Source organism: Pseudorca crassidens, chromosome 3 (genome assembly GCF_039906515.1).
Source record: "Pseudorca crassidens isolate mPseCra1 chromosome 3, mPseCra1.hap1, whole genome shotgun sequence".
Taxonomy (NCBI): domain Eukaryota; kingdom Metazoa; phylum Chordata; class Mammalia; order Artiodactyla; family Delphinidae; genus Pseudorca; species Pseudorca crassidens.
Window position 1 is genome coordinate 137,587,928 of NC_090298.1, and position 11,875 is coordinate 137,599,802.

Sequence of the window (11,875 nt, forward strand, 5' to 3'; positions counted from 1 at the left end):
GCCTGCCGATGCAGGGGACACGGGTTCGTGCCCCGGTCCGGGAAGATCCCACATGCTGCAGAGCAGCTGGGCCTGTGAGCCATGGCCGCTGAGCCTGCGCGTCCGGAGCCTGTGCTCCGCAACGGGAGAGGCCACAACAGTGACGGGCCCGCGTACTGCAAAAAAAAAAAAAAAAAAAAAAAAAAATATATATATATATATATATTAACATCTTTATCGGAATTATACTCCAATAAAGATGTTTATATATATATGTACTCAACTGATCTTTGGCAAAGAGCAAAGGCAATATAATGGAAAAAATATAGTCTTTTCAACAAATGGTGCTGGAACAAATGGACAACCACATGCAAAAAAATTAATCTAGACACAGACTTTATTTACCTTCTTCACAAATATTAACTCAAAATGAATCATAGATTTAAATGTAAAATGCAAAATTATAAAATTCCTAGAAGATACCTTGGGTATGGTGATGAGTTTTTAGATACAACACCAAAGGCACAATCCATGAAAGAAATAATTGATAATACAGATTTCTTTAAAATTTATCTTCATTAAAATTTGTCCTTGACAGAGCAGAAACTCTGTCAAAGACACTGTCAAGAGAATGAGAAGACAAGCCACAGATTGGGAGAAAATATTTGCAAAAGACACATCTGATAAAGGACTATTATCCAAAGTGTACAAATAACTCTTAAAACTCAACAATAAGAAAACAAACAACTCAATTTAAAAAAACGGTCATATGACCTTAACACACACCTCACCAAAGAAGATATACAGATGGCAAATAAGCATATGAAAAGATGTTCCACATCATATGTCATTAGGGAAATGCAAATTAAAACAAGATACCACGTACATCTACTGGAATGGCAAAATCCAGAATGCTGACACCACCAAATACTGGCAAAGATGTGGAGCAACAGGAGGTCTCATTTATTGCTGGTGGGAATGCAAAATGGTACAGCCACCTTGCAAAACAGCTTGCTAGTTTCTTACAAAACTAAACATGCTCTTACCATACAATCCAGCAATCGTAGTCCTTGGTATTTACCCAAATGAGTTGAGAACTTACATCTAGGCAAAAACCTCCACATAGATGTTTATAGCAGCTTTACTCATAATTGCTAAAACTTGAAAGCAACCAAGATGTCCTTCAGTAGTGAATGGATAAATTGTGATACACCCAGATAACGGAATATAATTCAGCACTGAAAAGAAATGAGCTATTAAGTCATGAAAAGACATGGAGGAGCTTTAAATGCATATTACTAAGTGAGAGAAGCCAATATGAAAAGGCTACATACTGTATGATTCCAATCATATGACATTTTGGAAAAGATAAAGCTGTAGAGCTGGTGAAAAGTTCAATGGTTTCCAGGGAGAGAATAGAGGGAAGGCAGCCAGGCCAACTTGATAGTCAGTCATTTGCTCATTCATCGGTATGTTTCTTTGAGCATCAACAACATGCGGGACTTGGGGACCAGGCAGAGAGCAGTCATCTCCTCCCAGGTACTCTTGGAAGGGTGGGGAGATAGAAATCCAACAACGAAAACAGTGAGGGACAGGGCTGCCCGGGAAGGGTGCTCAGGGATCCTGGGGGTGCATAAGGGACCCCAGGTGCCCAAACAGAATCAGGCTGAGGAGGGCTAAGGTCAGAGCCATGAATCTGCAAGGTGATTCTACAGGGTGGAGCATGAGCTGGGAATAAGTGGGTTAGGTCAAAAGCAAGACGTGCCATCATAACAAATGTTATTTCCTTGTGCAGAAAGCTTAGGGTTGTGATAAGAAGCATGGACACACATCACTTCAGTGGCATTCTTGCCCAAATGAATAACCTCAGTCTAATCATGTAAAGAGGGCTTCCCTGGTGGCACAGTGGTTAAGAATCCAGCTGCCAATGCAGGGGGACATGGGTTCAAGCCCTGGTCCGGGAAGATCCCACTGCGGAGCAACTGAACCCATGCGCCACAACTACTGAAGCCCACGTGCATATAGCCTGTGCTTCGCAACGAGAAGACACCGCAATGAGAAGCCCACATACTGCAACAAACAGTAGCCCCCTCTCGGCACAACTAGAGAAAGCTTGCACGCAGCAATGAAGACCCAACACAGCCACAAATAAAATAAATAAAATCTTTTTAAAAAGTATAATCATGTAAAGACATCAGAAAATCCAAATTGAGAGTCATCTACAAAATAACTCACATTCTTCATCAGTGTTGAGATTATGAAAGATCACTGAAAGCACACTGAAGACCCATCCAATTGTCTCAGATTGGAGGAGACCAAGGACACGTGATCCTGGACCAGAAAAAGGATGTTATGGGACAACATACTGAAATTTGGTTAAGGTCTGTAGATTAATAGTCTTGGATCAATGTTAGTCTCCTGGTTTTAATCACAGTACTGTTTTTATGTAACATGCTAACTTTTTTTTTTAACATCTTTATTGGAGTATAATCGCTTTACAATGGTGTGTTAGCTTCTGCTTTATAACAAAGTGAATCAGCTATACATATACATATGTCCCCATATCTCCTCCCTCTTGCGTCTCCCTCCCACCCTCCCTATCCCACCCCTCTAGGTGGTCACAAAGCACCCAGTGGATCTCCCTGTGCTATGCGGCTGCTTTCCACTAGCTATCTGTTTTACATTTGGTAGTGTATATATGTCCATGCCACTCTCTCACTTCGTCCCAGCTTACCCTTCCCCCTCCCTGTGTCCTCGAGTCCATTCTCTTTAGTTAAGACCTGTGGGATCTAGTTTCCCGACCAGGGATGGAACCCAGACCCTCTGCACTGGAAACACGGAGGCTTAACCACTGGACCAACAGGGAAGTCCCAGTCAATATTTTTTCTATGTGCCCCCTCCTCCTGCACCCTACGCCGCCTTCCCTAGCGAGGGAGCGCTTCGCGCGCTGAGCAGGCCCCCCGAGTGAGTGCGGTGGGAAGGCCATTGATCGCTTCCCTCACCCGCAGACCGAGAGGCCAAGTCAAAGTCAGTGGGGGCCTGGGGTGGTGGTGAAGCCGAGCCCTCCACTCCGTGGGGTACGAGGGGTCGAGGGGTCGGCTGGGTAGGAGGCGCTGCCAGAGCCCCTGCCTCCGCCCTTTCCGGCCGGCTCCAGCGACTGCAGTGGGGCCTGGTGGAGTGTGCTGTGGCTGCCTCCTGGGGTCCCCAGGGGACTGCGCGGCGCCGCGTTCCCTGCCGCTCTCATTACCGCTGACACGGCCAAGAGGCGACGCACCGTACCCGCCGTCAAGGCGGCGGTGCGGTAACATTGGAGGGCTCCGGCTGCCTGGCTTTTGTACTATTTTTTAAAAACAACTTTATTGAGGTATAATTTACATACCATAACATATGCCCATCTTAAGTATAAAATTCAACGATTTTTGGTGAATTTACAGAGTTGTGCGAAGTTCACCACAATTCAGTTTTAGTACATTTTCATCATCCCAGTAATGCTCCCGGCCCCTGGCCACCAGTGATCTGTTTTCTGTCTCTATGGATTTGTCTTTTCTGGACATTTCATATAAAGGGAATCGAACGATATGTGTTTTGTGTCTGCCACAACTTTGAGTAATGTTTTAGAGGTCTTTGTACTATTTTAGTGGCACAATTGGTGAAACTTCAATAAGATCTGTAAAATGGCTGATAGTATTGTATCAATGTTAATTTCTGAGTTTACATAATTGAATCATAATTATATAAGATGTTAACATTAGAGGAAGCTGGGTGATGGGAAATGTGTGCTATTTGTGCAAAATTTTTTGTAAGTAAAACAATTTCAAAATAAAACTTTTTTTTAAATTTAAGCTTAGGGTGTGAGTTGTGTACTGCTTATGATTGTCTATGGTACTGAGATTGTGGTTTCTTTTTAAAAATTTTTTCTTAATTTTTAAAAATTAAAAAACTTTTTTATACCGCAGGTTCTTATTAGTCATCCATTTTATACACATCAGTGTATACATGTCAGTCCCAATCGCACAATTCATCACACCCCCACCCCCACCCCCTCGCCACTTTCCCCCCTTGGTGTCCATACGTTTGTTCTCTACATCTGTGTCTCAATTTCTGCCCTGCAAACCGGTTCATCTGTACCATTTTTCTAGGTTCCACATATATGCGTTAATATACGATATGTTTTTCTCTTTCTGACTTACTTCACTCTGTATGACAGTCTCTAGATCCATCCACATCTCAAAAAATGACCCAATTTCGTTCCTTTTTATGGCTGAGTAATATACCATTGTATATATGTACCACATCTTCTTTATCCATTCGTCTGTTGATGGGCATTTAGGATGCTTCCATGACTTGGCTATTGTAAATAGTGCTGCAATGAACATTGGGGTGCACGTGTCTTTTTAAATTATGGTTTTCTCCTGGTATATGCCCAGTAGTGGGATTGCTGGATCATATGGTAATTCTATTTTTAGTTTTTAAGGAACCTCCATACTGTTCTCCATAGTGGCTGTATCAATTTACATTCCCACCAACAGTGCAGGAGGGTTCCCTTTTTTCCACACCCTCTCCAGCATTTGTTGTTTGTAGATTTTGTGATGATGCCCATTCTAAATGGTGTGAGGTGATACCTCATTGTAGTTTTGATTTGCATTTCTCAATAATTAGTGATGTTGAGCAGCTTTTCACGTGCTTCTTGGCCATCTGTATCTCTTCTTTGGAGAGAGCTCTATTTAGGTCTTCTGCCCATTTTTGGATTGGGTTGTTTGTTTCTTTAATATTGAGCTGCATGAGCTGTTTATATATTTTGGAGATTAATCCTTTGTCCATTAATTCGTTTGCAAATATTTTCTCCCATTCTGAGGGTTGTCTTTTCGTCTTATGGGTTCCTTTGTTGTGCAAAAGCTTTGAAGTTTCATTAGGTCCCATTTGTTTATTTTTATTTCCATTACTCTAGGAGGTGGGTCAAAAAAGATCTTGCTGTGATTTATGTCAGAGTGTTCTTCCTATGTTTTCCTCTAAGAGTTTTATAGTGTCTGGTCTTACATTTAGGTTTCTAATCCATTTTGAGTTTATTTTTGTGTATGGTGTTAAGGAGTGTTCTAATTTCATTCTTTTACATGTAGCTGTCCAGTTTTCCCAGCACCACTTCTTGAAGAGACTGTCTTTTCTGCATTGTATATCTTTGCCTCCTTTGTCATAGATTAGTTGACCATAGGTGCATGGGTTTATCTCTGGGCTTTCTATCTTGCTCCATTGATCTATGTTTCTGTTTTTGTGCCAGTACTGTATTGCCTTGATTACTGTAGCTTTGTAGTATAGTCTGAAGTCGGGGATTCTGATTCCTCCAGCTCCACTTTTTTCCCTCAAGACTGCTTTGGCTATTCAGGGTCTTTTTTGTCTCCATACAAATTTTAAGATTTTTTTTGTTCTAGTTCTGTAAAAAAACTGCCATTGGTAATTTGATAGGGATTGCATTGAATCTGTAGATTGCTTTGGGTAATATAGTCATTTTCACAATATTGATTCTTCCAATCCAAGAACATGGTATATCTCTCCATCTGCTGGTATCACCTTTAATTTCTTTCATCAGTGTCTTATAGTTTTCTGCATACAGGTCTTTTGTCTCCCTAGGTAGGTTTATTCCTAGGTATTTTATTCTTTTTGTTGCAATGGTAAATGGGAGTGTTTCCTTAATTTCTCTTTCAGATATTTCATCATTAGTATATAAGAATGAAAGAGATTTCTGTGCATTAATTTTATATCCTGCAACTTTACCAAATTCATTGATTAGCCCTAGTAGTTTTCTGGCGGCATATTTAGGATCCTCTATGTATAGTATCATGTTATCTGCAAACAGTGGTAGTTTTAATTCTTCTTTTCCAATTTGTATTCCTTTTATTTATTTTCCTTCTCTGATTGCTGTGGCTAGGACTCCAAAACTATGTTGAATAATAGTGGTGAGAGCGGACATCCTTGTCTTGTTCCTGATCTTAGAGGAAATGCTTTCAGTTGAATGAGATCCTTGATGGGTAGAGTAATCTTGGTTGCAGGTTTTTCTCCTTCCTCACTTTAAATATATCCTGCCAGTCCCTTCTGGCTTGCAGAGTTTCTGCTGAAAGATCAGCTGTTAACCTTATGGGGATTCCCTTGTGTGTTTTTTGTTGGTTTTCCCTTGCTGCTTTTAATATATTTTCTTTGTATTTAATTTTTGACAGTTTGATTAATATGTGTCTTGGCGTATTTCTCCTTGGATTTATCCTGTATGGGACTCTCTGTGCTTCCTGGACTTGATTAACTATTTCCTTTCCCATATTAGGGAAGTTTTCAACTATAATCTCTTCAAATATTTTCTCAGTCCCTTTCTTTTTCTCTTCTTCTTCTGAAACCCGTATAATTCGAATGTTGGTGCATTTAATGTTGTCCCAGAGGTCTCTGAGACTGTCCTCAGTGCTTTTCATTCTTTTTTCTTTATTCTGTTCTGCAGTAGTTATTTCCACTACTTTATCTTCCAGGACACTTATCCGTTCTTCTGCCTCAGTTATTCTGCTATTGATCCCATCTAGAGTATTTTTAATTTCATTTATTGTGTTGTTCATCATTGCTTGTTTCATCTTTAGTTCTTCTAGATCCTTGTTAAATGTTTCTTGCATTTTCTCTATTCTATTTCCAAGATTTTGGATCATCTTTACTATCATTATTCTGAATTACTTTTCAGGTAGACTGCCTATTTCCTCTTCATTTGTTAGGTCTGGTGGGTTTTTATCTTGCTCCTTCATCTGCTGTGTGTTTTTCTGTCTTCTCATTTTGCTTATCTTACTGTGTTTGGGGTCTCCTTTTTGCAGGCTGCAGGTTCGCAGTTCCTGTTGTTTTTGGTGTCTGTCCCCAGTGGCTAAAGTTGGTTCAGTGGGTTGTGTAGGCTTCCTGGTGGAGGGGACTAGTGCCTGTGTTCTGGTGGATGAGGCTGGATCTTGTCTTTCTGGGGGGCAGGTCCACGTCTGGTGGTGTGTTTTGGGGTGTCTGTGGACTTATTATGATTTTAGGCAGCCTCTCTGCTAATGGATGGGGCTGTGTTCCTTTCTTGCTAGTTGTTTGGCATAGGGTGTCCAGCACTGTAGCTTGCTGGTTGTTGAGTGAAGCTGGGTGCTGGTGTTGAGATGGAGATCTCTGGGAGATTTTTGCCGTTTGATATTATGTGGAGCTGGGAGGTCTCTTGTGGACCAGTGTCCTGAAGTTGGCTCTCCCACCTCAGAGGCACAGCACTGACTCCTGGCTGCAGCACTAAGAGGCTTTCATCCACATGGCTCAGAATAAAAGGGAGAAAAAGTAGAAAGAAAGAAAGAAAGAAAGAAAGAAAGAAAGAAAGAAAGAAAGAAAGAAAGAAAGGAAGGAAGGAAGGAAGGAAGGAAGGAAGGAAGGAAGGAAGAAAGAAAGGAAGAAAGAAAGAAAGGAGGAAGGGAGGGAGGGAGGGAGAAAGGAAGGAAGGAGGGAAGGAAGGAAAGAAAGAAAGAAGATAAAATAAAGTTATTAAAATAAAAAATAATTATTAAGAAAAAAATTTTTAAAGAAAAAAAGAAGACGGATGGATAGAACCCTAGGACAAATGGTGGAAGCAAAGCTATACAGACAAAATCTCACACAGAAGCATACACATACACACAAAAAGAGGAAAAGGGGAAAAAATCATAAATCTTGCTCTCAAAGTCCACCTCCTCAATTTGGGATGATTTGTTGTCTATTCATATATTCCACAGATGCAGGGTACATCAAGTTGATTGTGGAGCTTTAATCCGCTGCTTCTGAGGCTGCTGGGAGAGATTTCCCTTTCTCTTCTTTGTTCTCACAGCTCCAGGGGCTCAGTTTTGGATTTGGCCCCGCCTCTGCGTGTAGGTCGCCAGAGGGCGTCTGTTCTTCGCTCAGACAGGACGGGGTTAAAGGAGCAGCTGCTTCGGGGACTCTGGCTCACTCAGGCCGGGGGGAGGGAGGGGTACGGAGTGCGGGGCGAGCCTGCGGCGGCAGAGGCCAGCGTGACGTTGTACCAGCCTGAGGCGCGCCGTGCGTTCTCCCGGGGGAGTTGTCCCTGGATCCCGGGACCCTGGCAGTGGCGGGCTGCACAGGCTCCCCGGAAGGGGGGTGTGGATAGTGACCTGTGCTCGCACACATGCTTCTTGGTGGCGGCAGCAGCAGCCTTAGCGTCTCATGCCCGTCTCTGGGGTCCGCGCTGTTAGCCGCGGGTCTCTGGAGCTCCTTTAAGCAGCGCTCTTAATCCCCTCTCCTCGCGCACCAGGAAACAAAGAGGGAAGAAAAAGTCTCTTGCCTCTTCCGCAGGTGCAGACTTTTCCCCGGACTCCCTCCCAGCTAACCATGGTGCACTAACCCCCTGCAGGCTGTGTTCACGGATTCTTAACACTTGCGCCACCAGGGAAGCTCTGGCCCTGGTTTCCACTTGCTCAGCCTGACCAGGCTCCCCAGGTCTCTCAGGCAATGGTCACGCCCCCTTCCCCAACCCCCTCCACTGAGAAGGGGCGGGGAGAGCGCGCCACTCTTCCTCTTCTGGGCCAGCCTCTGAGCAGCAGACAAGGGTGATAAGAGCCCCACAGCTAGCCGTCTCAGAGTCCAGCCTGGCCCGACAGAGCCACCGCCACCATGAAGGACGAAGTGGCTCTTCTGGCCTCTGTCACCCTCCTGGGAGTCTTGCAGCAAGGTGGGCTGGCTTCTGCTCTGGCAGTGGGTGGGCTTCGGACCCCTGCAGTCTGCCTTCTGCCCTCTAGGCACTGGGGAGGTGCTGGGGTCCAGGCCCAGGTGAGGGACAGCCCAGACTCCTGGTATGAAAGCTCTTCTGGCCCCCACCAGAGGGCTGAGGGGCTTGCATTTTCCCCAAGTGGGGAGGTGGAAGCCCTGGAGGGGTGTCTGCAGGGCAAACTGTGAAACCCTGAGCAGGGACCAAGGCTGAGAGGTACCCAACCTAGGGGATGGGCAGCGAAATGGAAAATGGCCCCTGAGGAACAACTGAGGTAGGCATGTGGGCTGCCTGGCTTGGGGTTGGAGGGTGGCACCTCAGCCAGCATAAAGAACCCTGGAAGAGGGCAGGGGCTTTCAGGGAGCAGGTGGGGCATCCAGCTATGTTGGGCTCTAGGGCCTGAGCAGGGGGGCAGGGTGCCAGGATGAATGGGTGTTCTGATGGTGAGTACAGAAGTGGGACAGCCATAGGCTTGATGCAGCCCTACTCCAGCTGATCCCTGCCCTCCCCAGCGGTCCCCTCTCTGGGTGTCCCAGTGGGAGGGCCCCATCCCCTGGGCCTGCCTTCAAAGTCACCCTCTCTATGCTGGAACCATGTGGAGCTAGACAGGGTTGAAACCTGCTTTTTGGCCCCCAAAGTTGCCTGCTTGGTGCCCTTCTCAGACCAGCCCTAGAGACACATTCCTGGGATAGATATTCTGGCTTTGGAGGACACCATTGCCTCACACTGTATGGGCTAGGACAAGACACAGCCTGGGGCAGGGGCCCTGGAGTGGCTGAGCAGACAGGCTGACTTGATCTCCAGCCATACCAGTAAGCTTGGCCCTCAGCCCTTCTTCACATACACTGTGCTGGCAAGGCTACCCTTGGTATCCACAGTGCGCTAAGGTTGGGATATGTCTGCAGAGGGCCTGGCACCAAGGGCACCAGGGCCATGGGACTTGCAGGAAGATAGTTGGAGACACCCAGTACTGGGACTGTTTGTGTGGTGGGCACCTGGCCTCAGGCGAAGAGAAGGGCTCCTGTGCACTCAGACCCTCAAGGGCCAGCCCACCCTCTGTACCCACCCATGTTGGAAGGGAGAGGGGCAGAGCCCTGGTGGCTTGGGGTTGGACTAGAATAGTCCCAGCCGTAACCACCTGGGGGCAGAGGAGAGGGTGTCTGTCAGATTGAGGCAGAGCCTGAACAGAGAAACTGAGGCAGGAACCCACACCACAGTTGGAGGCACAGCGACCCAGGCTTGGTCGGGAGGTCCCTCCTGGTGAGCTCTGTGGGTGGCGGAGCAGGGACAGTTGGCCACAGGGTGTGTGATCCTCTGTACCTGGAAGGATGCAGCCAACTCTGCCCTCAGGTGGCACTCCCATTCCAGGGACCTGGGCCAAAGTCCAGGCCTAGAGGGTGGGAGTTGGACATTTGCCTGTGTTTTGCAAGTGAAATGATTCAGGAGCAAAGTCCTGCGGGCAGGTGTCCTGTGACGTGTCATCCCTTCCCTTACACTCACTGGGCTGGACAGGGCCTCTCAGAGCCCCAGGCCGGCACCCTGCCCTCCCCACTGAGTGTCGTGGACACAGGGCAAGCTCGAAGAGCAGGGGCTGGCGGTTCCCTTGGTCGGGCTTTTAAAGGGGAGTCGTGACGAGCAGGGTGTGGAGCTGGGAAAAGAAAAGATGCGCGGCCAGACTGGAGGCGGGGCCGGGAGTCTGGGTGCCAGATCTGACTCCGGCAACACCTCCTCCCCCAGCCTACTTTTCGCTGCAGGTGATCTCGGCGCGCAGGGCCTTCCACGTGTCTCCGCCGCTCACCACCGGCCCGCCGGAGTTCCAGCGCATCTACCGAGCCCAGTGAGGCGCGGTGGGAGGGCGCGGGGCAGGGAGCTAGGCAGCCCCGGGCGGTCAGGCTCGGAGGCCCCAGGCCGGCGCCCTTATGCCGCTCCTCCCCCACCGCAGAGTGAACTGCAGCGAGTATTTCCCGCTGTTCCTCGCCACGCTCTGGGTCGCCGGCATCTTCTTTCACGAAGGTCTGAGAGCGGGCCAGGGGCGCACGCACTAGAGCCACGGGGGTCCCCGCATCAGCGGGCTCACCCCACCCCGCCCTCCCCTTTCCCAGGGGCGGCAGCACTGTGTGGCCTGGTATACCTGTTCGCGCGCCTCCGCTACTTTCAGGGCTACGCGAGATCTGCGCAGCAAAGGTGAGAACCGGGGCGGGGCTCCCGGGAGGTCCACCGGGGCGGGGAAAGGTGGCTTGGCTTGTGGGCAGGGTCTTGACCGCAGAGGCCGCAAGCGGATGCCGGGCGGGACCAGGAGACTGGTTGGAGGCGGTTCCCTTTTGGGGGCAGGTGGGCGGGCCCTGGTGGAGGCGGGCCGTAGGGTTGGGGTGGGGCCATCGCCCCCGCCCCGCCCCCGCTGAGCACTGCCCGCAGGCTGCCCCCGCTGTACGCGAGCGCGTACGCGCTGTGGCTTCTCGTGGCGTTGGCGGCGCTTGGCCTACTCGCCCACTTCCTCCCGGCCGCGCTCCTCGGACAGTTCCAGAAACTGCTGCAGAAGGCCTGAGACGGAGGACGCCGGGTGGGCGGAGCCTCCTGGAGGACGGGGGAGGGTGCTCGCCCCCATCCCAGTCTCTCATTAAAGCGTGATCTCGAGTGCACTGTCTGGGTTGGAGTGGGTTGCGCCCTGCGGGTTGTAGAGCTTGGAGGGGCCTAGCTTCAGGCCACAGCAGTCTGTCGGGTTGCGGAAGGAAAGAGGCCTCTCTCGTGCAGGGGCTCGATCGGGCCCTGGGTCCGGTCCTCTCCCGCCCTGCTCCCCCACGCTGCTAGTCACACATCCTTTCCCGCCGGGGCTCACCCCACGGCTCCTCCTCCCTGCGGTCAGCTCTTTCCTCGCCTGTCCCCCTCCTATGAGGCCTGCCTCTCCACTGACCCTCAGCCGCCCTATTCCTCATACCCTGGACTTCACAGCCGATACGAGGGGCTTTTTTTGGGTCGGTACTCGGTTACCGGCATCTAGAACAATGCAGTGTTCAGGGCAACCTGTTGCGGCCCGCGGAGAACGACGATGAACTTAATCAATGTAGTTTTAAGAGGCGCTGTCCAGTAAACGTCCTAGTGTCTCGGGGGACCAGATCTGGGGAAGGCCTGCTGGCCGGGAAGAGTCCCTAAAAAGGTGACTTTTAG

The 11,875-nt window shown here is 48.6% G+C and overlaps 1 protein-coding gene across 2 annotated transcripts; it reads left to right on the top strand.

Annotated features, from left to right (window-relative positions):
• The first annotated feature begins 8,500 nt into the window (after positions 1 to 8,500).
• On the top strand, positions 8,501 to 11,344 carry LTC4S (leukotriene C4 synthase). 2 transcript variants are annotated; one of them, XM_067732580.1, is made up of 5 exons: positions 8,501 to 8,674; positions 10,448 to 10,547; positions 10,653 to 10,723; positions 10,813 to 10,894; positions 11,229 to 11,344. In XM_067732580.1, exons 1-5 carry the CDS (start codon positions 8,617 to 8,619, stop codon positions 11,329 to 11,331), a joined length of 414 nt encoding a protein of 137 aa, XP_067588681.1. In that variant the 5' UTR covers positions 8,501 to 8,616; the 3' UTR covers positions 11,332 to 11,344. The 2 variants fall into 2 exon arrangements, with proteins under 2 accessions (XP_067588681.1, XP_067588678.1); XM_067732577.1 differs by having other exon boundaries at positions 8,505 to 8,674; positions 11,126 to 11,344.
• The last annotated feature ends 531 nt before the right edge of the window (positions 11,345 to 11,875 follow it).

Coding starts and splice junctions, on each gene's coding strand:
- LTC4S (XM_067732577.1), top strand. CDS start 8,617: ATGAAGGACGAAGTGGCTCTTCTGGCCTCTGTCACCCTCCTGGGAGTC. Junction 8,675..10,447: donor CCTGGGAGTCTTGCAGCAAG/GTGGGCTGGCTT, acceptor CTCCTCCCCCAG/CCTACTTTTCGCTGCAGGTG. Junction 10,724..10,812: donor CGGCATCTTCTTTCACGAAG/GTCTGAGAGCGG, acceptor CCCCTTTCCCAG/GGGCGGCAGCACTGTGTGGC.